Source organism: Sebastes umbrosus, chromosome 16, assembly GCF_015220745.1.
Source record: "Sebastes umbrosus isolate fSebUmb1 chromosome 16, fSebUmb1.pri, whole genome shotgun sequence".
Taxonomy (NCBI): Eukaryota; Metazoa; Chordata; class Actinopteri; order Perciformes; family Sebastidae; genus Sebastes; species Sebastes umbrosus.
This window is the reverse complement of record NC_051284.1, coordinates 14,658,224-14,685,306: the sequence shown is the minus strand read 5'-3', so window position 1 is coordinate 14,685,306 and position 27,083 is coordinate 14,658,224. Positions and strand designations below refer to the sequence as shown.

General features: G+C 39.5%; 3 protein-coding genes across 4 annotated transcripts in view; 2 read left to right on the top strand and 1 right to left on the bottom strand.

Moving 5' to 3' along the window:
• The first annotated feature begins 252 nt into the window (after positions 1-252).
• Positions 253-6,733, top strand: cipca (CLOCK-interacting pacemaker a). Its single transcript, XM_037747102.1, has 4 exons — positions 253-410; positions 3,119-3,235; positions 3,662-3,831; positions 4,253-6,733. Exons 2-4 carry the CDS (start codon positions 3,130-3,132, stop codon positions 5,048-5,050), a joined length of 1,074 nt encoding a protein of 357 aa, XP_037603030.1. The 5' UTR covers positions 253-410; positions 3,119-3,129; the 3' UTR covers positions 5,051-6,733.
• Positions 6,734-6,854: 121 nt separating this feature from the next.
• zdhhc22 (zinc finger DHHC-type palmitoyltransferase 22) lies at positions 6,855-9,963 on the bottom strand. The gene is made up of 3 exons (XM_037747103.1): positions 9,787-9,963; positions 8,120-8,677; positions 6,855-8,023 (listed from the first exon to the last, which is right to left on the bottom strand). Exons 2-3 carry the CDS (start codon positions 8,673-8,675, stop codon positions 7,746-7,748), a joined length of 834 nt encoding a protein of 277 aa, XP_037603031.1. The 5' UTR covers positions 8,676-8,677; positions 9,787-9,963; the 3' UTR covers positions 6,855-7,745.
• Positions 9,964-11,320: 1,357 nt separating this feature from the next.
• The window catches only part of tmem63c (transmembrane protein 63C), a 31,035-nt gene continuing 15,272 nt past the window's right edge, over positions 11,321-27,083 (top strand). Inside the window, exons 1-4 of one of the 2 annotated variants that reach the window (XM_037746903.1) lie at positions 11,321-11,660; positions 22,568-22,793; positions 25,172-25,251; positions 26,830-26,917. In XM_037746903.1, the coding sequence (XP_037602831.1) occupies positions 22,584-22,793; positions 25,172-25,251; positions 26,830-26,917 (378 nt within the window). In that variant the 5' untranslated portion in view covers positions 11,321-11,660; positions 22,568-22,583. Of the gene's footprint in view, positions 11,661-19,740; positions 19,991-22,567; positions 22,794-25,171; positions 25,252-26,829; positions 26,918-27,083 lie in introns of those variants that run through there. The other variant, XM_037746904.1, reaches the window with a different exon arrangement.

Genomic DNA, 27,083 nt, shown 5'->3' with positions numbered 1-27,083 from the left:
AAGTAGTGGTCATTATTTATTTTTTGCAAAGACCATAAGGGAACCATCCATGTAATTTTGGGGCAATTAGGTGAAAGACATCCATATTTATGATATAATGAAGTTTGAAAATGGGTCAAATTTGACCCGAAGACAACAGGAGGGTTAAGTTATCTTTCCTATGTAAATTAATTTTCTTCAATAAAATAAAAAATAAAAAATAAAAAATAAAAAATAAAAACCTACCTCCAGCAGGTGGCAGTATTGTGCAACATGAAGGATGCCATCTACCGTTAAACCTCAGAGAGAAGAAGAAGCAGCAGCAGAAACTAGACACAGCTAATAACGTTTTATAGGAATAAAAACACACTATAGCTGATCTTGGATGAATCTATAAACGGATATTTGTTTTCAAGGAAAAGGGCGTTTTGGTAAGGTTTGCAAAAAAATAATACTTTTTAGCCAAATAGCATGAATAGTGTCGTGATGAGCTGGTTGCTAAGCAGAAGCTACGGTAGCTAGGGTTACCAAGCTACCTAACTGAGCTAACTGAGCTAACAGCGCAGGGCAGTAAACAGAGAGACAGAGGAGACACACAACACCTAGCGTTGATTATGTATTCAACGCTTACTCAGATGTGGTCAGTTTCAGTAGTGTAGTTGTCTAAACTAGTTTAATGTAACCAGTGTTTGGCAAATTACTTTAAAATGAACGCTAACTGTTGCTAAGTGTTGCTAAGTGATTTGTGTGTAAACAACTGGTGTAAGCTGGCTATCTAATGTTACACCGTTAGTTGCATTAGGAAGTTATAAATAGACAGATCAGACTCACACCTCATGATATTTATTGTTGGAAATGTTGAAAAGCATGTGTCAAGAGAGCAAGAAAATAAACTCTGACATTTAACATCCTTATTAGGAGGTAAAAGTCTTTTTGTACAAGTCCCTGGTGCCTCATCATCAATCAGTGATCCATTATTTTGTTTATTTGAATAGGAGTTATCTCTATAAACGTCAAGCTCAGTTCAATAAATGGACACAACTTTTCCCTGTAAATGAGGTCGACAAAATGTTAGAAACATAATGTTTTGTAACGTTACTTTATGTAACAATACTAGCACAACGTACTGGCTTAAAGCGTGCTGTTCATTGTAGTCAGTACACAAACAATTTAAAGTAGCAGTCTCAGTAAGACAGTAGTATTGATGGTACTGACCTACTGACCCATCAGTACCAAGCTACTTTTAGATAATTAATGTAAGGACAGACTGAATACTAATTCAGTCCTTCACAACCAACTGAGTTGAACTATTCCCTGCCATCAAGACACTAAAATGTAGTAATAAAAAGTAATGGAGTGTAAATATTGCACAAGCTGTTTTATGGTTACAAGTTGACTTTGTCTTTTTTCTTTAACATACTTAAAGCCATTTTGGGAAATGTTGAAAATGTCTCAGTAGCACTGTAATAGACTGGCTGTGTGGGGGTGACAGGCCCTATAATAAAATCCATCAAAAAAAGGAGTCTGATTCAAACTCTATCCATTATGTAAATAAAATTACAAAAATATAAATATGCTCCAAAATCAAGAGAGCAAGAAAATAAACTCTGACATTTAACATCCTTATTAGGAGGTAAAAGTCTTTTTGTACAAGTCCCTGGTGCCTCATCATCAATCAGTGATCCATTATTTTGTTTATTTGAATAGGAGTTATCTCTATAAACGTCAAGCTCAGTTCAATAAATGGACACAACTTTTCCCTGTAAATGAGGTCGACAAAATGTTAGAAACATTACAATACAATAATGTTTTGTTACTTTATGTAACAATACTAGCACAACGTACTGGCTTAAAGCGTGCTGTTCATTGTAGTCAGTACACAAACAATTTAAAGTAGCAGTCTCAGTAAGACAGTAGTATTGATGGTACTGACCTACTGACCCATCAGTACCAAGCTACTTTTAGATAATTAATGTAAGGACAGACTGAATACTAATTCAGTCCTTCACAACCAACTGAGTTGAACTATTCCCTGCCATCAAGACACTAAAATGTAGTAATAAAAAGTAATGCAGTGTAAATATTGCACAAGCTGTTTTATGGTTACAAGTTGACTGTCTTTTTTCTTTAACATACTTAAAGCCATTTTGGGAAATGTTGAAAATGTCTCAGTAGCACTGTAATCGCCTGGTTGTGTGGGGTTGACAGGCCCTATAATATACCTCAAGCTCAATTCAATAAATGGACACAACTTTTGCCTGTAAATGAGGTCGACAATAATGTTAGAAACGCAATACAATGATGTTTTGTAAAGTTACAATACTAACACAAGGTACTGGCTTAAAAGCTTACTGTTCATTGTAGTATAGTAGTATATATATATATATATATGTAGTATAGTATAGTGTTGTATTGATGGTACGGACCTACTGACCCATCAGTACCAAGCTACTTTTAGATAATTAATGTAAGGACAGACTGAATAGTAATTCAGTCCTTCACAACCATCTGAGTTGAACTATTCCCTGCCATCAAGAAACTAAAATCTAGTAATAAAAAGTAATGCAGTGTAAACAGGGAAAGAAATGAGCACCTGCCACCTGCCAAATACAGGGTAAATGTTGGCAGTGGCAGGTAAAAATTTCAGGTCACTTGCCACCATGGCAGACAGGTTTTCTTTATATTAAGAAACATTATTTTTAAAAAGCAACTCTAAAGCCTAAATTAAATATAGTCATGGATTAAGGTTGCATGATATATTCCAAAATTCTACGGTCTGGTACCACTGACTCAGTGTTTACAATTTTAAAGCGTTCTACCTAGATTTCAGAAGTGGCAGACAAAAACAATGTAATGGCCAGTCGAAATGTTCAGTGACCTGCCACAATGGCAGGTAAGGAAAAAGGTTAATTTCATACCCTGAGTGTAAATATTGCACAAGCGATTTTATGGTTACAAGTTGACTGTGTCTCTTAATTTGATCAGTCTCAATTGGAGTCCATACTGGGTGCTAACCAACCTATAGTCTTGTCCTTTTGCTATTATTACATACCCTGAAGTCTAGGCGAAAGCAAATTGAACTCTGTCAAAGCCCTATTTTGATCTTGTCAGTTACCTTTCAACTCTCCATTTTTTCCAGAAGAGACAAACATGAGCAGTTTCAGTAGACCCGACAGACACAGGACCCCGTCATTCACCAGGGCAACACACCTTGGAGCATCCCAGGCTGACCTGGAGAGAGATTCAGGCTTCTCAGGTTTGATTCCGTTACGTTTCTCTACAGTTACACACCTTTGAGTTTTGTGTTTGTCCAATTGTATGTGGTATCATAACACGGTTGTCAGTGTGGCATGTGTTGTGAACTGGGTGTACCTGTTTAATTAGCATTTCCCTGTTTGGAAAAAAAATGACTATCAAGTCATTAACAAGATCAACCTAGATCAAATATAGGGATCTAGGTCACATTTTCTATGTAAGCACTATGAAGGCTGACCTGGATTTGGTTAAGCCCTCCTCATCATGTTGATGGTATCCTTTTCCAGACGCTCTGGAGAGGCTTATCTACATTTGACACTGTTTTCATAATACTAATATTCTGCCCCACGTACTGTGTACAATAGAAAGGTGAATACGTTGCTTTTAAACATGACTAAACCCATATGCTGTGTCTCCTCCTCCTCAGATACCAGCTCTGAGTACCTCAGTACAGTCGATCTGACTGACTCTGAAGATGCAGGAAGGAATGGGTCGATAGTCGGCCAGGACCCGACTGGTCCGCAGGTGGCTGTGACGGGAGGCTCATACGCTGGACTCTCGCCAATGATCATCATGAATAACTTTGTCTTAAAGCAGGTAAAATACAGCAATCTATGGGCGTTTTCATATTAGGTACGTTTGATCCGTATCACGGATCAACGAACTGTGCCCGGGTACGGTACGGAGCGTTCACACTAGTCAAACAAACGGAACTTTGGGGACATGTGTACTCGGATCCGGGCCCGGGTCCCTGATGTGATAGTACCCTATGTCTGCTTCTGCCTAACACTAATCCAGGGCTTTACTGTCAATTCAGGGTGAAATTACCTTCGGCTAAGAGAGTGCAAATGTGTGTCTTCATGTATATAGTAATTTGACTGTTATTTTTAATGGATACTTATATTGCACTGTTTTATTTTTTCATTTTATATATTCTCCTTGTATTTAATAAGTTATATAACAGAGGTATTATACTATAGGTATAGCATGATATTTACATTTGTTTTTTTCTCTCTAGCCATCCTCGATGGCTCCAGCAGAGAACCAGTGGGGCTTTCCTTCACCCTTGGAAGTGATGCCTCAGTCACAGGTGGTTCTTCTTCAACCCATGGTATCAAATGGTAGCAGCAGCAGCTCCTCAACGACTGGCCCTGAAAATATCCGACAATCAAAAAGCTACTTGCCCATCCTCAAATCATATCCCAGAATCGCACCACACCCAGCGGATGCGCCCACTAAGAGGGTGGGATCCTCAAAGGTGAGGGTGAGTTCAACGTCAGGATATGACCAGCGAAAGAAGAGGCACCACCACGGCCACAGGCTCCACAGCTCGCCCAGCCCGCAGCCAGCACTGCAGACTACAATGAAACCCATCTCAAACTTTGAAGCAGCAAACAGCCAATCGGAGGAAGCTGAGAGTCAGGAGCAACTCGGTGACAAGCCTCTCTCCCCGCTGGCAGGGAGCAGCCCTCTGCTCCCCTGCACAGATGAATTCAGGACAGATATTGACAATAACATGATGGATGCTGACCAGGACGACGCACTCTCGATGGACGGTAACAAACTGAAACGTTTCAGCAATACCTACAACATTCTTCACAAATCTGGCTTGCTGGGGATCACCATGCGCACAAAGCAGCTGATCAAGGAGAATAAGCGCACCCAAGGCCAGCTGCAGCAGCTTCAGGAGCAAACGGCTCTGCTGCTGGAGGCTCAGAGCAGCGGGGACCCGCAGCTCTGGACTAAACTGCAGCTCTCTCTGCAGCACCGAGACAAGGAGCAATGTGGAGCTAAAGCTCAGAGAGTCCTGGCGTAATATATCGATGGACATGACCAGCGGTTCTCAATCAGGGGGTCACAAGATGATTTATTGAATGTGAAAACATATATCTCAAATCTTTACGATATAAGCAGTCTTCGTGTGAAATAATCAATTCAGTATATAGCATTATAAATAAACAAACAATAACTAAACTAAAGTATATACTTTCACGCTTTTATCAGGACAAATCGTACAAATCATCTTAACATTCAGAACTGCTGGTCTAAGATGAAGCTGAAGCACATGGATACTAAGTGGGAGTTAAGAAGCATGCTTACATTTCAAACCCTTGCCTATAATGAATTTTCTTGCGTCTGTTGTTTCAAAATAGCAAGTATCACTTGCAATAGGGCTATGGCTTCTAAAGTTTGAAATTCTAATTGCATAAAAAGCATGTATACATCACATGTGAGGGCACATAGGGTTAATTCCTTGTAAATGCCCTGAATGTGATTGCTGTAGGGAAAATACACGCATCATTTTTAAACTCAGTGTGGATACATGTGGCCTGTGTTTCAATTTCCATTTTACTGAGATCTTGAATCAACAGGACAATGTCTTTTTGAATTGACGATATTTTTAAATTGGATGGTAAATGAATGTGACTGAGCAGATGCCTCCTTTGTGAGGAAGTGTATATACTAACGGCTTTTAGGCTCAAACAACAGCTGGATAGCTCACAGTGAGAGTTCAGAGGGCTGGCAAAACCATAACATTGTTATGTTTTTTTATATAATTTTGTGTGTCAGTATTATTTATTTGTAATAATGTTTCTGACCAAGACTAAAGCTGTGTGAATAAGATAAACAAACCAAGCACATTATAACGAGTTAGCCAGTTCACTGGTAAAGCAAGTTCCTTTTTTCAAACGATGTCTTTAAGAACTACGTAGGCATTTGCGAAAGCTTAAACTGTAGCAAGTGAAGTGCTGTAGCCATATATTTTTCTCTTGACTTTGCATACAGTATGTTGCTGCCATGTTCATTCCTGCTGCTTAAGCTTAGTGTTATGTATTAATTGAAATTTCAAGGCAAAGAAACGGCAACTAGTTTCATATTTAAACTCTTGCACTTTAGTTATAAGATTACTGACAACTTTTTTAGACAAGATGTTACAACCTGTATCCCTAAATGAGCATTTCTGTCCTGATAAAACAATGTGAATATAAATGTTTATCTGGGTGCCTGTGCCTTTTTGGATATGTTCATGTTTGCACTTCATATCAATGCTTGAGCATCTTAGATTTGTGAACTTCATGTGGAAGAAAGTTGAATGTACTTAAAGGTCTCCAAAGATTTAATATTCTTATCTGAAACAAAACAAATCAAGCCCTGGCTAGGCAGTATGTTCAGACTTGATGTAGAAAGAATAGCATGAAGACAAGTGAAGTCATAAATGGTTCAGTTTTAAATGTTGAGTCGAGGTTAACTGTTGTATTATTTATTTTAGAAACAATATACTATTGTTGCAATAATTTCTAATCATGAGTGGTTGTAAAACTAAGAAATAATCATATTAGCCTTGGTTGTAAAAGGGCAAAAGTAGGGTTACAAAAAATATTTTAAGATTACTATTCAGAGATGGCTTTTTTCCTGTTATTGTGAAAAGTGCTTTCTGTGTCGTTTCTTTAGCAAATGTCACTTTGACTAATAATCATAAAACTCTGTTTGAAGACCATTTCCTCTCAGTCATTTATTTCTCTCTCCTACCTCAGAATGTGTAGTTTTGAAAAACAAAGAGTGACTGCTTGTTGTGATTTCAATACGTTTATTGGTATAACAGGAATAGACAAAATAGCTCTAAAAAGTATATTTATTGAAATCCAAAACATCTTTGACACGATGTTGAATATGTCAGTAGCTGTAGCAGCAGCATAACAGTGAAAAGTCCTTACTATTGTTATACAGAGGGCCCTATTGTTATCGCAGTGTAGTGAATACCTCCTCTTTGGGGTCATCTGTAAGTATATAAGACATGTTTATGGCACATTGTGAATAATACCCTGGATAATAATATGGTAATCATCTTCACATTTCCCCCACCCATTCTTATAAAGGAGCATATCACTGTACTGTCTGAGTCACATTCATTTGAGGAGAAATCAGGCTCAACATGTGACAGTTTATTGTCAGAACAATGGCATCAAGCCCGGCAGTTTATGCTGTTTAGTCACATACTGTAGTTTCCTTGTCTGCTAGCCCTTAACGTCAAAGTAAATTATTGTTGTAAAAACTACCGTAAGTTTCCTGAATGTCACATTGTAGCATCCTGCAAGGAAGTGTGGAAGAACAACACACTTGATTGGTAATCTCAGAGCACCGCGTGGCGCAGGTGTTCAAATCAATAGCATGATACCAAAATGCGAAGCTGTGAATGCATGCACCTATGCAAACTAAGCCATCTTTATAATTTGATGCAAGCGTGTAGTAGCGCATGTAAAACTGCTGGATGTCCCAAACGACCAACTTATTAGTCTTAATATTGCCTTGTCAAAAGCTACTAACTTAAAGGATACACTTATATATTAAAAGGTTTCACATTGATATATGGCTCCTGTCCTTAAAGGAATGTGTGCTAACAGCTAACTATTTAAAATCAATCACCACATGGATCCCAAGAAAGCATTTTCTACAACTTGTGCTGCTTGTGTGACCTATTGGTAGCTATTGATATGACACGTGGTTATCACTCAGTCTTGCTTTTGTGCATCCGTGTCTTCGGAGCACGTCTCCTCTGTCTGCACAGGCAGGATAAGGCCAAGGATCCAGCGGGTACCAAACACATCCTTAAGGTTGTTTCTCCAGGGGCTGCGGTTCTCCACAAGCTGCCCCCTCTGCATCTGACACCAGGTCTGTCCCCGGGCCACCAGCAGCACCTGCTGGAGACAGAAGCCTGCACAGACCAGGCCGATGCCCAGCCACACATACAGCATCAGCACCAGGAACAGCTGCAAACCTGAGATTGTTCCTGTGGGGGGAGAATTAAGAAGGAAACATTGAATTCTCAGGAAGGCAACATGTATCTTGAATTATCATCTTTAATTGGAGTAATAACACAACTCACCCGTGAAGAAGTAACTAGTGGAGAGGGGGAGAAGAGTCAGGAAGGTCAGCGGGTTCTCAAAAGAGATGGAGTACTCCACCGTTAGAAAGGCCACACCAAGAACCAAAGAGTACAAACAGGTGCACGATGTGTAGATGCAGAACATGATGAAGTAACGCATGTTTTTGTTGCCAATGCAGTTTCCAGTGAAAAAGCAGTGGTGGTCCCTCTTGAGGATAACTTTCTTACACAGTTTGCAGAAGTGGCGATTGTTCAGGAGGTAGTGTGCGTCCACTTTGTCCGAGCAGTGGGCCGAACACACTGGAACCACAGTCTCGTTGGCGCTTTCAGCCGGATATTTAATAGTCATTATGTAATTTCCCAGTGCGTTGAACATCAGGAAAAGGAAGACAACTGTGTGAAGAGTTGTGGACCCACTCAGTGATGTATCCGGGTTTGGGAAGATTGTTGGGATGAAGAAGCAGAAGTGAAAGATGAAGGTGACTACTGTAGCCATGAAGAAGTAGGCAGGTGCTACAGCATTGAGGAGCCTCAGTTTTAACATCCTGGTGAACATATCTGTGTGAGAGTGAAGACACAGGAAGCAGAATGTTAGCAGAAACGTTTTCGACAACTGGCTCAGAGGATTATGTAGCAGCAGTTTGACACAAAATAAATCTCCATTTTAAAGGTTTACTATGAAAAATTAAAAGTTATAGGATAACAAAATATATTCTGTCTTGTCTAGGTATAAAAAAAAAAACATGCTCCAACTGAGACCTATTGACCATGACATCATCAAAAGAAAGAAAATCTAAAAAAATATGATTTAATACTTTTTAGAACATAAAATAACATCATAAAATAGCAAATAATTGTTGTATGAATGTATGAAGTCTATCCTCTATTATAACACTATGCTCTTTTCTTATTTGCTCTAACAGATTAACAGTTTTGATGGAAATTAGAAATTCAAGTGTTTGACTATTTATTTTTCTCATGCTTTTAATTGTATGTAAATACTACTTCTTTCTGACTGTCCACTTGTTGGTATGATCATTCTCTTTTTCTTTATTTTTGTATTCTACATGTTCGAAATAAATTTTGAAATGAAATGAAAAAATGAAATGAAATTAGCAGATTACAGAGAATTATTTACATGAAGCATCTTGGTGAATGTAGCACAGCTCCTATTAGGGCCAGATAGATAATAAAAATCTAGTGTGATCTGTGCTGCTCATTTAGTAAAGAGAAGTCTGCTGCTGCTGCTGCTGCTGAGAAAAAAAAACTAATTTCTCTCCAAAGTAGGGTCTAGGGACTCTAAGGGGCCATTGAGAATACCAAGAATATCTCACCCTTTTCTCTGTAACCTACAGTAACTCATAGATGTGCAAATCACAGAGAAGCAAAGCACACAAGGAATGAAGAAAGGTGCTCCCACAGAATAAAAACAGTGTCTTTACAAGCATTTAGCTCTATAGGCCGATGAATGCCCTAGATGACAGAAAGCACCAATCAAGGACTATCACAAGGACTATTTTTTTTTTTGTTTTCTTCAGGAAACAGATGAGACAGGTGCCAGTGATGGCGTCAATCATTTAATTTCCATGACGACGTATTAAAACAGTCATGGTGATGGTGATGGTGATGGTGATGGTGTGTGTGTGTGTGTCCAGGCTGCTGCCTACCTGCAGTAGTCAGAGGAGAGGAGCTGTCCTTTCAGCACCACAGAGCCTCGGCTCACAGCTCACAGCTCACAGCTCACAGCTCAGCACGTTCATTCAAACGCATCAGAAGGTGTTGAGCCACATCCACCTCCTTTTTTTATTCATTATTGGGGTGTCTGCTCCTTTGTCTACCGCCACCTGTTGGCCTGGATGCGTCTGTTTTTTTCTTTCTTAAGCTTTCCTGCCTTTTAATTGGATGGTTTAGAATAGAATAGAAAGCTTTATTGTCTAGCAACATATTCTAAAATACTTTATATAAATGTAGCCTACTTGAAAAAAAAAAAAATGTCATTACAAGTAGGCTAAAAGTGTCACTCAGGTAAAAGTACACAATAATTATTAGCAAAATATTCTTTAAATAATCTATATAAATGTAGCCTACTTTAAAAATACTTAATTACAAGTAGGCTAAAAGTGTCACTTAAGAAAAAGTACACGAGTATTATTAGCAACATATTCTAAAATACTTTAAATAAATGTAGCCTACTTTAAAAAATACTTAATTACAGGTAGACTAATAGCGTCACTTAGGTAAAAGTACACATGTATAATTATCAACATATTCTAAAATACTTTAAATACCCTACTTTAGAAATACTTTATTACAAGTAGGCTAAAAGTGTCACTTAGGTAAAAGTGCACAAGTATTATTATCAACATATTCTAAAATACTTTAAATACCCTACTTTAGAAATACTTTATTACAAGTAGGCTAAAAGTGTCACTCAGGTAAAGGTACACAATAATTATTAGCAAAATATTCTTTAAATAATCTATATAAATGTAGCCTACTTTAAAAATACTTAATTACAAGTAGGCTAAAAGTGTCACTTAAGAAAAAGTACACAAATATTATTAGCAACATATTCTAAAATACTTTAAATAAATGTAGCCTACTTTAAAAAATACTTAATTACAGGTAGACTAATAGCGTCACTTAGGTAAAAGTACACATGTATAATTATCAACATATTCTAAAATACTTTAAATACCCTACTTTAGAAATACTTTATTACAAGTAGGCTAAAAGTGTCACTCAGGTAAAGGTACACAATAATTATTAGCAAAATATTCTTTAAATAATCTATATAAATGTAGCCTACTTTAAAAAATACTTCATTACAAGTAGACTAAAAGTTTCAAATAGGTAAAAGTACACAAGTATTATTAGCAAAATATTCTAAAATACTTTAAATAAATGTAGCCTACTACTACAAAATACTTCAAATAAATCATTGCATAAAAAGGTCTTTATTATGTTGATATTAATATCAATGCATTAATGTGTAAGTAGGGCTTTACTGTTGTATTTGGCTCATTTGAACTAATTTACATAAGCTTACTGTTGGGTAGTTTAGAAAATAGCTTTGTTTAAAATAAGACTGTAGGTTGGGACAATGCATGAAAGACAATTTTCCAGTAGGTGGCAATGTGTCCTCAATTATGTTACCTTTTAGTCTGTCAGATTAGTGTTATGGATTTATTATGTTTTTCTACAAATCTACACTTTGCTCACCTCGTGTTTGCCTCAACCATTCTGCTGGTATCTTTTAACTTTAAAAACATACATAATCATTTCATCAGCAAAATAATTACATAATAAATTATGACAGATAATTATATAATAATCAATTGTATATCCTAAAAATAAAAAAAGCATTACTTGACAGTCCCTTAGCAGCCTTCCAGGCAGGCAGGTGTTTAATTGTCAGACGGCCCCTGAGTAGGTGGGAGTTTCTCTTGTTTCTTAGTACTGGAGGAAAAAAAACACACAGCAGCTGCAGCAGCACTCCCATCATCACCAGCAGACTGCAGCGATCAGGAAGCTTTCTGAGGTGAGCCGTGTGAATGTGTTATTTAAAAAGGCATGTAATCCATGTGGTGATCTAAACGTGGACTAAACGAGAGGTTTATTGCAGCTATTTATGGCGCAATCGTTTCCATCAAGTTACAGAGCTGCTGGAGGAGGAGGAGGAGGAGGAGGAGGAAGGTGGTGTGTTGTGGGTGCTGCAGTAAGAGGGGAGACACTGAGTCGATGAAATGTGTCTGCTTAGAGAGAGAAACACATTTTCTTTCAATTATGATTTTAAAATTAAGTGAAATCTAAAGGTTGAAAAGCTCCCTGCATCATGGCACGGTGTTGTTATTGGTTGGTTAGGATGAAGATGTTTCTGGCAACGTGTCAGACTATTACACCCAAAACAGACCTCCTCAGTACAACACCTATTGTTCCTCATCAAGTCAATGTGGGTGGGAATTAAAGAGCATTATTTACTCCCAATTGGAAAAAATAAAAAAAATAGGCTACATGAGGGATTAGGCTTCCAACCATGCTGTGACCATGCTATCTTCTCTTTGTTGTTGTTGTTGTTGTTGTTGTTCTGTTGGATTTACACAGACAACAAAGCCTTTATTGGTCAAGTGAGCAAGTAGTTTGACCTGTTGAATCCATGCTAATCCTGCTGCATATTCAGCAGGTTTTAACACCTGACTTACTGGCTCTGTTGCCTCCAAAAATAAGATCTTCGAAGATATTCTTGAGGTGAACTGAGGTCATAGTTGTTTATATAATGATGTTTTTGAAAATACACAAATCAGTTTTAGTTGAATCTTTTATTTATAGTCTTGTCATATGTAGATCCCGAGGACAGACTCCATAGTATGCTATATTTACAACTCTCCTGCCATTTGCACCTGACTGTGATGAAGGGGAGTGGCCTTTGAAATGCCAGATTTCTAATGGGGTTTTTGACATTTTAGTGGGTTACTTGTGCATAACATTTGCAGCATGGCAGCATGCTGAAGAATATGTCATGCCATGTAGTGAGACTGCGAAAAAAATAATAATTTAATGTGTAAAAAGAGCTTATTGTTGAAAGTGATATATGGCACTTAAATGGATTTTAATGACGTACACACACCATTCTGAAGATGAATGATATTGATGATGACGATTAGTGTTGTTCATTAATTAGAGAGATCTGTCATGTTTCCAGGCTCCAGGCAGGAGTTGTTGTGCTTTTGAAGATGAGTAATGTCTAAGCCATTTTAAGAAGGATTTCAGAGAAAGTCCTGGTCATGGTTTTTAAGTGACTCGTTGGAGTATATCAATCCCTGTATTTTTGAAATGTGACAGTGAAAAGTTAGTAGCTTTTAAAACTGGTCATCATTGGAATCTCTTGGAACTGTCATGATCAAGATTACCACAACCTTTTAATCAAACAGGTGGTGAGTTTTTGATAATTCCTGCATAAACCCATGCATAATAGTAAATGAATGTATTTTATTGAAAGTGTAATTGACTCAGGTGTTTGTGGTTTGACTTCTTGATTGGCTTGTTCAGTCTGTGACTTAAGCATACTATTTTTCCTCCCGATGAAGGTCTATGAAGTGCTGATAGTGCTCAGGAGTTTACTTGTATTGAGTTTAATAATCAAAAGATTTTCAGTGCGCTATCACTTTAAAAATTGATCCAACACTTCAAAAGGAAGAGTGCACAGTAAGTCTCCCAAGAATATAGAGCAAATGAATGCTGGTCATCTTCAAGTATTACACGGATATTAATATTTCAGGAGACTCCAAGCTGAGATTGAAAAAAGAGCTTGCAGTAAGGAGATGGATATTATGTACTTGTACAGCATCAAACCTATACGGATGATAGAAAGTGGCACGTTGAGAGAATCATGCGTAGTCATGCCTTTGTCCATGGATCTAGTTTATCTGGTTTGTTCGTTTCGGTCTGTGTTTGTTTCAGCACCTTGAGCAGGTGGACAGCTCCAACTGCACAGAACCACCAAACAGTAAAAACAGTGGAGTGAGTTCACAAAGATCCTTTGTGGGTTTTATTCTCATGGTGCAAAGCATCAAGATCACATAATCTGCTCTGCCTCACATGGAAACAGTTAAAGACGCAGAACAAACGCTGTGCAAATAAATAATGTCCCCTACACTAGGTTTATGCTCCAGGACGAACGTCAAAACACCGAACCAGTAGGAGGTTTAAGCGTGACTTGATTCTTGACCTAGTTTGAAAAAGATTTTAAGTAACATTAAACCTCAATCTTAAATCAAATGTTTCTGAAATGTAGAAGGGTTATTCTGATCAGCTCAGGACTGTGGATGGACACCAAAACAAAGTACTCTTTCTTCTAGGAATTATTTATATATTGATTTTAGTGTCATCTTTTGTTCCAGTTCTGAGTTAGCAGTGTTAATATACATGTGCTACATATGGGTTAGGGGTGTAAATCACTAGTTTCGTCACAATATGACATTATATCTGTTCTTTGGACAATGACGATATTTACTGATATCACAAAATCTGCCACGATATGATTTTAATTTGATTCAATTCAGGGGCCTGCAATCAATATGAGACAATATCATATGCATGTTTAACATTACATTCATATCAACTCACAAAAAGCAACTAAAATATGGTTTGACAACTTTATTACTGGCCTCTTTCAGACATTTAAATTAAAAACAATCTATTCTTTTAATAATAAGAACAAATATAAAGTGAGAATTTTCAGAATAAAGGCGTATGAGATGATGATATGTATCGATATTTTCATTTTGCATCAATGAAATTAGATCGTTGATCATTGAATTGATATATCGATCCAGCATTGTTACACCCCTAATAGGGGTTGGAAAAATTTATAAAATCTATCAAGGTATACATAATTTTACATTGCATTATCAATGCTTATAGTGATATATACTCTAGTACTACAGGTGGATAGTGTATATTGGCATGTTGCCTTTAATACAGTAATGAATGAGAGTCAGCCCACACTAATAACAGATTGCACACACTAGTGTGTAGCACCAAACAGACACCTTCCTGTTTACTTTCTCCCCTGCCCTCTCTGGTAGTGATGATGGTGGTGGTGGTGGTGGCAGTGAGATGTGTGGCCCAGGTGTATGTGCGATACAAGATTGCATCGTACAGTAAATGAGATGTGTTTCGGTGACTCATCTCCCCAGCCACATGTCACAGGGGCTGCTGGGTATGAATAAAAATGTCAGGAAACACTTTGGTGAAAGTCCCTCGATGGAAAATCGAACACAAACAGAATATTAGAACGAAACGGCGGCTGATGATTTTGTGAAGCCTCCATTTGTATTCCACCCGCCATCTAACCATATCAGTTATGTACCATAGGCTGGGCTTTGTTCTTTTTATGTCTTCGGTGGAGAGTCGGCTCCCTGCTATTTGAGATTCCTGCTGTGAACTTCCCTGCTATTCCACGGGGTCCATCACAGTGATACTGACACATGCAGCATTGTAGCTGTTGTATCATACACACATACTCACCAGCAAAGAGCACAATGCCACAAGCTTACTATGCCACCAGGAAGCAGCATCAGATCCTCACAGATCTTGTCACACATTTTATGCTGTCTGTTGTGTATAAACTGCAGGCAAATAGTCCCTTCTGATAAACCTGCAGAACCTCTTTTTGTAGCTAAAGACGTAAGAAGTAGATGCATCAGATGTTGTGATATGAGCAGATTTGATCTGCTAGTTGGCTGTGATCCAGATGCTCAGTCATTTCATTGACCACACTGGTGGTTTTGCATTTTTCTTTTTTAAATCCATTAGCTACAAATTACATATAGTTCCCATTAGAGCTGAAATAAACAGTCAATTAATTGATTAGTCTACAGGAACAACAATTATTTTGATAATTGATCAATTGATAAGGGTTTTGCAACGTTGGTCGGGCAATACAAGCTATTCAAACATGTCAACATGGACTCTGGGAACTTGTTACAGACATATTTAACTATTCTGTGCCAATTTATGGATGAAATGATTTATTGAAATGATAGTTTCAGACTTACTTAACATTATTAGTGACCATTTTGACTCTATGTTTTTCGATTGATTTCCTACCTTCCATACATCAATTGTCTGCCATTGATTTCATTACAATATGAACCTGAAAATTGATACTCTGGCAAAACAGGTTTTGCATTGAGAAGCTGTGTTTTCAGAGAGTGGAGATTTCTCTGAAGGAATCAGTTAAAATGAGCAGTGTTTGCGCTTTTTGTAGATGTGGAGGTGAGGGTAATTTTGACTCTCTCACAGGCCCATTTTTTAGGATCAGCTGCAGCAGTTTAAGAGTCTGTGGGTGGAATCTTCCAGAAGCTTGGAGGTATGCAGAGGTAACACAGATTGTGCTGGTTCAGTGTTTACGATTGAGTCGTTTCATCCAGCACACATGTTGTACTGAAGCCATCACTGATGTCAGACGGGTCCTAATGAGGAACAGCTCAGTCCACACAGCGGCAGCAGGGCAGACACACAGCGCTCCCCTGGGGGCCTACTGAGCATGTGCAGCAAGACAGGAAGCAGGTGTTTGTTTTTTTGAGCACGGTCCGTGTGTGCAGTCATCACTCCAGTCATGCTATGGCTCATTCAGCCTTCAGAAAGAGGCTGGGTGGGGGATGCTGCATTAACTGTGTGCTCTGAGCAGACACACCTCGGTGATCTGTGTTTGTGTGCTGTGTGGTAAAGAGAGAGTGAGGTATGAAACGAGTAAAGCCTCCTCCACCGAGCAGGTGGTGAGCAGATTGTGCTAAAACCTCCGCCCCCTCTCCTCCTCAGGCTGAGTCTGATGAGGGTTGCCCATCGACACCCCCCAACACCACCCTCCAACCTAAACCAGCACAGCAGAGGCCTGTAGCTCCTGTAGAGTTGATAATAAGATGCACTCACACATTAAAATATCCCAACAAACTACAGAGAAGATACACAATATATCGCCTATGTTTCAATGTGACAATACCCCAGTGCACAAAGCCAGTACCATAAAGAAAGAAGCCCCCATCTAATCCCTTTGGGATGAATTAGAGGCCTTACAGCCCAACATCACTGATTTTCTCGTAGCAGGGATCAAATCCTCTATTCCAAAATATTTTAGAAAGCCTTCCCAGAAGAGTGAAGTGCATGCAATAGAATGAAAGCATTGATAAGCTGGAGAGGTCTCATTACACCCCTCATGTGATTTTTGCAAATACGCTCTCTACTGTGGTATGATAAGACATTATTAAAACACCATCAGCTTCTGCTCCATGTGGATTATTAGATGGTTTACCTATGACCTGCAGGAAAGAAAGTTGAAAATCAACCACAGGTGCTCTTTGGTGTGTTGATGGAAAACTACAGGGGGTAAACACAATAATATGAACTCCCAATGAAAGATGACTTCAACTCTGAAGTACCTGCCCAGCTCCAAACTGCAGACAGACAAAGTTAGCGACCAATATAATGGAGCACCTGGCAACCTAAAGAGAGAGATATTTCCCTCAGAAGTTGGTGGAGACCAAAACAGAGTTAAAAGGAGAGTGAAATTTGGACTTAACATTTGACAGGTGGCCAGAAATACAGTTTCAAATGAATGCTAATGTTGTTCCGTACCCGCTGCATGCGTAAAAAGTGTTTGCTTTAAAGCTGACTTTTTAGTATGCTCCCATGACTCTCAGCATACGAAACAGATCAGCTTCCACAATGTATCAACTCATGTCATGTCTCATGTCTTATTGGCTTGTTAACAGTTCATTAGAGAAGGATTGTTTTAACAGAATACCTTTAAACACCAGGATTTCCATAATCAGGGGCTCAGTTTTCGATTAACACGCAGAGCACAGCTAGAAATCACTCATGAATATTCTACCAGCTCTGGGCCTTTGAGGTGAAGCTGTTGATGGGGGAAACGTCAAATCTCTCCCTTCCAGGCAGTTATAGCAGGGAAAAAAACTGCATGTTTAACAAGACTGCAGTCAGTGCAGTCGAGTAGAGAACAACAGCTCTGAAGCCATTACTCTTTTATTTATGGTGATTGCAAGTTGTCCTTGGTGGCCGTCTTTTATCTCACAGCGGCTGGCAGTTGATACAGTGCAGAGGTTTGGAAGTCAACACTAGTTCACATGTTATTTATGGTTCATCTCTCTGGCAAAACAGGGCCATCTCTCTCTCATTCCCTCAGGCAGGTGATGAATCTTGATCCGACTGAGTGTTTGACGATGGGAGAGAAAGCTCTTCCGGGGGGGCTGTCCACCAAATGGTTTATGTTGTTCATTTGGTTTTGGTGCAGCTGAATTAGGACCCAGCCCCTCTATAACATGCTCAGATGTAAATATGTTTCCTGTCATGGCTTTTTATGTGGATTCAGCAGCTTCTCATTTCAGCATGACAAAGCACTTGTTGAGGGATCTGGTGAAGTGATTTAGAGGATGATATAAGTGAGTAGTGGATGCCAATGCGCTTGGTTTAAATCTTGGCAGGGACCTTTGTTGCACACACCATCCCCCTCTGTTTCCCAAGTCATTTAAACCACTTTGATCAAGACTGAAATATCTCAAAAACCACTAAATGGATTGCCATAAAATTTGGTACAGACATTAATGTCCCAATTGTAATCATTTTGGTGATCCTCTGATGTTTCATCTAGTTTTGCTTACAAAACAGCAACAAAGACAGCTCCCGTCTACCGGAACTCCCTCATCCAGGTATACACTCCCTCCCGCCCACTACGCTCGGCCAATGAAAGGCGCCTGGTACTCCCATCACAACAGGGCCCTAAGTCGCTAGCTAGACTCTCCTCCTCTGTAGTCCCCCGGTGGTGGAATGAGTTACCGAACTCCACGCAATCTGCAGAGTCCCTTTCCACCTCTAAGACAAAGCTAAAGACCCAGCTCTTTCGTGAACACCTCTGCACCTAATGACACTGATGATGTTGATAATGATGATATTATTGAGGATATTGCTGATGTTGATTATATACAAATCTGCTTCTATCCACCCTGTGCATTGCCTCTGTGCACTGCCTGTCGGCACCTGTGTCCGATCGAACTTGAAGCTGTTGTTGGCACTTACTCATGTTGTTCCTTCCTATCTAGATCCTTGCTTGTGTTGTACGAACTCTCAGATGTACGTGTCTTTGGACAAAAGAGTCTGCTAAATGAAATTGTAGAATTGTAGTGCCGTCATCAGGTCAAATTGAATATGACCAAATACCTGCAACACTAATGACATTCCCATCAGCCTCAGCTGTACTTTGTGTGCAGTGTTAGTGCTAAACGGCACATGTTCCCATGCTAAACTACAGTAAGATGGTGACCATCATGATAAACATTATACCTGTTGAACATCAGCAATTTTCTATTGTCATCGTGAACATGTTGTCCTCCTATAGCGTTATCATTTAGTTCAAAGTCTGTGCCTATGGGTACAGCCTCATGGAACCACTAGCATGGCTGTAGACTCTGTTTCTTTCTCTTGTGTATAAAATGTGTATTTGGTGACCACTAAAACAATTATGCTTTTAAACAATCCATTGCAAGGCTACAGCAGAAGCTGATTTAATCAAAATATTACGAGGGAGTAATTAAAGATATCTGGATTGAATCCGGGTTTATTGCAAGTTATCGACCTTCTGACTTACAGTTTAATTGTTTTGTCTGTATCACCTTTGACATCCTCTCGCAGCCACACACACACACACACACACACACACAGAGATACCTCAGATGTATTTCCTGGTGCAATGAGCTGATTATCTGACTTGAGCTTGCTTTTTCCTCCCTTTTTCTGCTTCTCTGACTCAAACTCAGGTATATCTCATGACCAGCTCGCGGCTCCTGTACTTACTTCAGCATCTGTGATCATAAAAGTCTCACTGAGCACACAGGAGAGATTTAACTCCTGCTGCCAGCGGGTGGCACAACGCTGCTGCCCAAGCCAAACATCAGTTTGTAATCTGCTGCGTTGGCTTGGAAGCCTGAGTTAGGGATGAGGAGGAGAGAAATGAACAGAGGGAATGGATTAGAAAGACTTCAGATTTGCAGAATTCAATAAGCTGGAGAAGAAATGGATACCGTGGGATAACTGTGAGCGTGTTTGAGTGTTTATATACGAGGGGTGAGACAGAAAGGATAACCACGGAGTCTCGTGGTTAAACTGCCGAGTCATGCTGTGACGTTTGTCCGAATGTTGTGTGAAACCCCACCATAGTGTATCCTCAGCATCCTGCTCTGTTGTGGATTTGGAGAGGAAGAGTTTTACTGTTAGCATCAGCAGTCGGATCGGCAGCGTTCAAAGTGAATGACTCGTCTGATGCAAGAAGAAGAACAGCTCAATGAGACGATAAAGGTCTGTTTTAAGCTGCATGTCAAATTTTGTTAGAGCACCAGTTCACAGCTAGCTAGTTGTATTTTCTTCCATCGTATAAGGCATCTTTTCTGTTTGATTTAGCTCCTGTTGCTGTTCACACAGTTGCTCTTTGATTTGTTTGCTACCATCAGCTCATCACAAGAGTATAAATATAGGCACAGAGCAGTTTACTTCTTTCCTGCAGCTTTCCATTTTAGGCTTTTCAGCATGATGATTTGAATTAATTAAAAAATGGCTGATGCTGCAAACAGTATTACTATAGTGTTATGACAAGCAATGCCTTTTATCTAAATAAAAAACTACTGAGACTCTGTCCGGATGCTTTGGTTGATTTAGTCTTCTATTGATCTTCAAAATCTCCTGTTAATCACTTTGTTAGTTTGTCCATCAGTTTGTATGAAAATGTGACACAAAACTTTATCATTCAATATCTGTAAAATATAAAGAATTCAGTGGATTGAATGCCCATAATGAAACCGTTTTGTTTTTTCTCAGAGAACTGAGTGCCCTCTCCTTGTAATGTAAGCCTGTTTGGTTATTAATCCATTTTTAGCTGTAAAATAATCCTGTTGTGCATATCGATGGCTTATTTATTGGCAGAGAGAGAAAGCGTGATGTACGGTACATCGGCTTCTGTGGAAACTGCAGATTCTGCGTGTGTGTACGTTATGGATTTGCTTTGTGATCCATCCTCAGGAGATCTCCTCCCCAAGTTGTGTCCACGGGGAGGCTCGGATGCTGTGTGTCTGACAGCATCTGAATATTGACTGCTAACTATACAGTTTCACAACAGGAAGGGAAAAAAAGACTACAGTGGTGCAGAAAGAGCTGCTAAAGATTACTGGGTTGTATTTTTATACTTCTGTATCTCCAGAGCTCTCTGACAGTGTGATGTACAGCGGTCCAGCAGCACTGCCATTGATCAGCTTGCCCTCCTACACTAGACGCCCTGCTGGGGCTTCTGTTGCAGCGCTGTTTAGGCTTCACAAAACTGTGATGGAGCTTCTCAGGAAGTGACATCATTGGCGCATTGATAAATCACACCAAGGTTCAGTAGTATGTGCCAGTTTGGAGGCCTTTGGCTTCCTCTCCCTTTCTTCACTTCAATCTCGTGTTACCTCACAGCTCTTGTGAGAGTTGGACAGCAGAGGGTTGTGTGATGCAGTTTTGGCTGCCATTTACTGGTGCGGCGAACACGGCGTGTTTACTACACTGTGTTTACTGTCAATCTCTCAATATATCCTGGGATCTCGTTTTTCCCATGAAATCGGATGACTGATGTCTTTCACTCAGGTGGAATCGCAGTATTGATGCAAAGCTTTGTCAGCACTCTGTCGCTGCTCCATTTCCTCCCTCAGACTGTTTATTCGGTGAGGAGTGTACAAGCCGAGCAGCTGGGAGTCGGTCGGGACTGTATTGATCGAAAGCGTGGAGAGAGTGCTGGAGGACAGATGGTTCAGGCCTCCGTTCTGTGGTCATGGCAGTGTGAATGATCATATCCTGCACATGCTTCTATAGACAGAGGGAAGCACACAGAAACTGCCAGTCCTCAACAAGCTGTTCAAAATGACAGTGGAGTAAACAGTTTAAGCTTTTACTCTTGTACGGTTAAACTGAGTCCTCACAACAGAAATATGCTCTTGTCTGCTTGGTTAAATGGGCTCGTTGGCATCATCACATGTTGTGGCTTTTCAAAGAGCCTGCAGTATACCTGTCATCCAATCAGTTTGTCGCTTTCATGTGACGTCTCCACTTCCATTCGCCAGATAAAGAAACCGACAAAGATCAATAGCTGCTAATGGACTGTGATGGTCATTAGACTGATCCTCACAAATGCTATCAATACAGCACTTAGTGTGAGTGGCAGACACTGAGAAAAAAAACAATTGCATGTTAAAAAAATAGACTATTAAATCACAATGTAATTGCTTATTACCAATACCACACCCACCGTCTCCATTAAAATCCACAAATATCATAATTGACAGTCTATGTAAATACAGGCTTTACAGGGTGATTGAAAAAATGGGCGCTATGGCAACAAATGACTTAAAACTCCTGTTTTATTAGCTGTAAAATGCACCTTTTCTCAATTCACTACTCTCAGGGGGTTTTCTGATACAGACTTAGATGGTCTGGTATGACCAGGAGCTTATGGTGGCCAATGTTAGCAAACTTTAAATAATATTGTCATATAACCCACATTACAGATTCAGTGTGCTGACTTTATGACTTTATATGACCCAATGTGATTGCACTATGAATCAGTGTGTGTTTTAAGCCCAAGCATATGAGAGCTTCAACGGGGTAGATGCTAGAATGTACCCACCGAACATAGGTAACTCTCGCGAGACTCACTGCTTGATGACCTCGTCTAACCTTAACCATCTCTTGAGAGTTTTGCAAACAAACTACTTTCGGTGGGTAGCATCTACCCTTCAACAGGTGTGTATCAAGGCTAAAAGAAAAAGCTAAAGAGACTTATGGTAAGTCCAACAGTTGACCAATCTTGACTAATGGTCTTTTTCTTTCTTTATTTCTCTGTTTTTCCTTCAGGTATGGTCCAGTGCTGATGGCCCACTCTGAGCTGTTTGTGACGAGAGCGCCCCCTGTGGAGGGGAGAGCTGTGGAGCTGGATGTCCTGAGCTTCCTAGACTCTTTAGGGGAAGAAAACAGCACCGCGGAGAGATGCTACCGCTCGCACTCCCGCAGCAGCGTCCTCCAGGGTCTGCCGTTTGGAGGGGTACCCACGGTCCTCGCCATCAATGTCGTGCTCTGGATGGTACAGACTCACACCCACCCACCCAACCACACAATAACATACACAGTTTATACAATTAACTACAGAATAGCCATGCTCAATTCACATTTGATTGGAAATTATGATATGAAACAGCTTTCAAAATGTTGTTTTTCTATTTTCCTATTTTCCCACTTTACATAATGATCAGTGCAGCTGAATTATCTAAGTTATGCAAATAGAGGGATGTTAGAATAACCTAAGGGCTGCAACTTCAAACAACGCTTATTTTATTATTGATTATGATATTTTATCTGCTGATGAATTAATAATATGACTATATTTCTAAAAATAAATCAACTAATCATTTCAGCTCTAGTTAGAGCCATGTCTGCTCTCTTTAACAGGAGGCTTGTTGTCCATATTTTACACTACGAGTCATGTCTTCTATGTAGCTTAGAGAGCCTCGATAACAAGGTCTGTGAATACATCGTGAGCTGTCAACACCCTGTTGAGATATTAAGGAGAGCCCTGATGCAAACAGACAACAAGAGGTTTAAAATACAGTATCTAATGGACATCCTGTCTCAATCACTTCTCTCTTCTTTTGATGATGATGAATGCAGGCAGACTGTGTATTGGAAACATTGTCACGGTGCAGGGAGCAAGACAGGCAGGAAGGAGCCAGATGACCCTGAGACAGGGAGATACTTCGAAGATACTCTAATAACGATAAAGTCTTACAGATACCACCTCAGTTGGTGGTATAAATATTTATTTATACCACCAACTAAATAGTTAAACTAGTTATTAGGACTGCTACTCAGCTTGTAAAAATAGTGAGAGAATAACCTTGAGGATCTCATCTCGTCTCGTCTTTGGAGACTAAACATTTTTAACAGAAAGTGTGCGGTCCAAGCTGGAGGCGTGACGTTTGAAAGGCATGAGCTTTTACCAGCTGGGAAGGGTATCTTGAAAGTTGCTGCCAGGTTATGTTATGAGAATTGATTATCCAGGGTTTTCTGAGATTATACTAGGGACTGGAGGTCAGGATGCCTCGGCCTCTGCTGCTTCATTTTTTGATTATTCTTTTTTAAATCCATCCCTTACAAGTCCCCCAACTTTATAAAAGTGCAATAGTATATCGCTGAAGAACCCCTTCAATATAATGACCAATGGCTTTTGGATCTCATAATAATGTACAAGAACACACACAAATCATGTATGGAGTCATGTCATAGATATCAAATTGCATTAAATCTGCATGTTTGAATGTTCCTCTCACATAGTATAATACAGTTTATATACACTGTTTACAAACATAGCTGCATATTTTTCCTCCTGTCTCGAGATAATAATAGGCTGTCAAGCCTTGTCAAGCTTGATCTCTGCATTGATATCACTCTCAATCTGCCACCTCCGTGTTTTAATTGGCTCATTTTATCGCTGTCTAGTTGTCAAGACAACACATAGGGTCGAGTGCTGTCTCTTAATGACAAGCATGAGTCAAAGCACGCTCCCCCCCAGGTGATGGGAGCACGCCTCTGCATCAATTCCATCATCATACAGAATAAATCATCTGTGGGATTTAAGGAGAGCGTGCCCACGCATCAAGACCAAACAAACAGAAACAACAGGGAGGAGACGGACACCGGGAAAAGAGAGAGATAATGGAGAGATTCTTATTTAAAGGAGTTTGGACCATGACTGCTAATGTGAACACGCACTCATTATTCAGCTACAAGCCTTAGTCAAGGCCGCCCCGATCGTCTATGCGTGGCTCTAGATCACTAAAGAATGAATCATTCAGCATTTATGGGAGCTCTCTCCTTATTATCATGGCTGTCATCCCTGCACATTAAACCAAATGTCTTCTAAACTGTAATGACTTAATGGTTTAATGCTGTAATTAAAATCAAACATTCATCGTCACTTTTACCTCATTTGCATTTGTCAACATTCATCCATCATCACCCAGTTATGCTCTTTATATTTAACCAGGGCTGTTCAGCATGAATCCACTATTGTATTTATAATATGTCATTGAATAGGCTTTTTTTTTTTTACTTCATTGTGAGGCTACAGATTAGCTCTCCATTTGTGGCACAATGGAAGCTATTCATATTTATTCTTGCTATTGACCACACTCATTTGGCATTAGTGCACAGCATGTGTTCGCATGTGCATGCTGACCCATCTCTGGTAGTTTCCAAGACAACCAAGTACCACTCTAAAGAAAGAAGATGGCTCATTATTGCTGCTGCATTTTGAACCTGTCTATTATTTGTAGCCTCTTTATGAGAATGCAGAGACGGGCCGCAGTTCGAGCAGTATGAGAAAGGTTTTGGAGAATCTTAATGCAGACCCAGAGCAGATGAGGATTGTGTAAATCAGATTTATATCCTTGTTCTGTGTTACAGTTCCTGTTGCTCATCTTCTCCTGTCTGAGGAAGGCTGCGTGGGACTATGGCCGCCTGGCTCTGCTGATGGAGAATGACAGGTGAATACATCACTCCCTGTCTTGCATTAAAAATCTGATACACTTGCTGGTTTGTGAGCCTTGACAGCCGTTAAGATGGAGAAATAATTCTCAGTGGAACCACTCCTGAGTCCTGATCCTGAAGCCTCTAGCTCCCTCTGCTGAGTATAAAAGGTACTGCGTAGGAGGCAAATCACTGCAAAGAGCTACTCTGCCTTTGCTTCTAATAATCATTTGTTGTTATTGGAGTGATGACTGCGTGTGTGGCAATTGATTCATGTATTTTATATTAACAGTGAATGTAAGTGTTAACACAGGCCAGACATACACACACACAGTATGTAAACACAAAGTGGTATTCTCACTCTTTTAAAATTAGGGCTGCAACTAACAATTATTTCCATTATTGATTCATCTAGTAATTATTTTTGTTTTGTTTAACACATAAAATATCAGAAAAATCATCATAATTCCCAAAGCAACATCTTTAAATTGCTTATTTTGTTTTGACCAACAGTCCTAAATCCATAATATGTTCAATTTACAATAATGGAAAACAGAAAACCCGTAAATCCTCACATTTTAGAAGCCTGAACCAGCCAACATTTGGCAAATTCACCTTGATAAATAACTTAAAGGACAATGCTATACGGCTGGTGTTATTTTATATTTTTCTCATTGTCAACAAATCCCAGGAAAAAATCAGAACAAAACTTTCTGTTGCACTCAACCCAAAGTCCACTGGTTTCTAGTAGAGAGGTAAATCTGTAGAACAGTTCATAAATATAAGTTTCATTTTTATAAAAGGCTATAATTACCTAAAACAGCTGGAAACTGTAGTTTTTTTTTAGCAAATGTTTCTCAAACACAAGTAAACAATGCATGTTTGTGGAACTATTTTCAACTGAGGATAAACAAGCGGTAGTGTGAGTATTTTGGGCAACAGGACATAAGAATAAGCTTTGGCTACACAGACATTTCTTGTTAAGATAGGATAGGATTCACCGTTGTTTTTGTTGTTTTCATTGTTTTCATTGGATTTGTTGATGGTAAGAAAACAACAGAAGATCACCAGATATACACTTTAAGCAATTAATAAATTATCAGATACCTTTAAGGATACAAAATGAGTCAAGGTCCACCCAGCCGTCTGAGTGAGTCTGCAGCCGTTTTCCTCTGCTTGAACTGAGTCTCCTCTCAGGGGAGTGCAGGCTGGATTAGTTCTGCCTGACTGGCAGCAGCTTCATAGCACCTAAGGGCAAGCAGCATCTGTGTGTTTTGCCGAGCGGCCCTCTCTCGTACTAATTCAATTACGCTGCTTAATTTGACACAATGTTGAACTGTCAGTGGTACGGCCCAGAGAGAAATCTCCATAAATTCAATCATCACACTGACTTTATTAGATTCAACTATACTGAATGCATTTTATGTCCTCTTCATGTATACACACACAGGGATTGGTTTCAGACTGTGGGACTGTCTAGAGCAGTTACATTATGTCTTTGTTGTTACAGCACCGGGTTACATATTGGATGTATTGATAAGGTCGTGTCAGGCCACAATCAATATTTCTTTGTTCATCTTGTTTTCCCAATTCAGTCTCACGTCCCTGTTTTATGGAGAACCAAGTGAGAAAGAGAAGTCTCCGTCAGAGTCCAGCCCTTCCGACTCTGAGACCAAGGACCTGGTGAGTTGTGTTTGGTTTGGCTGAGTTTTTCATCAGCTCCTAAAAGCACCAAGGAACCCCTTAATAGCCTTTTCAGATCAATCAAAGACACCCAGTAGATTCCATCCTTAACAAACACTGGTTTGTTGACACCCAGCCTCTCTCAACAAAACACATTTCATGCCTC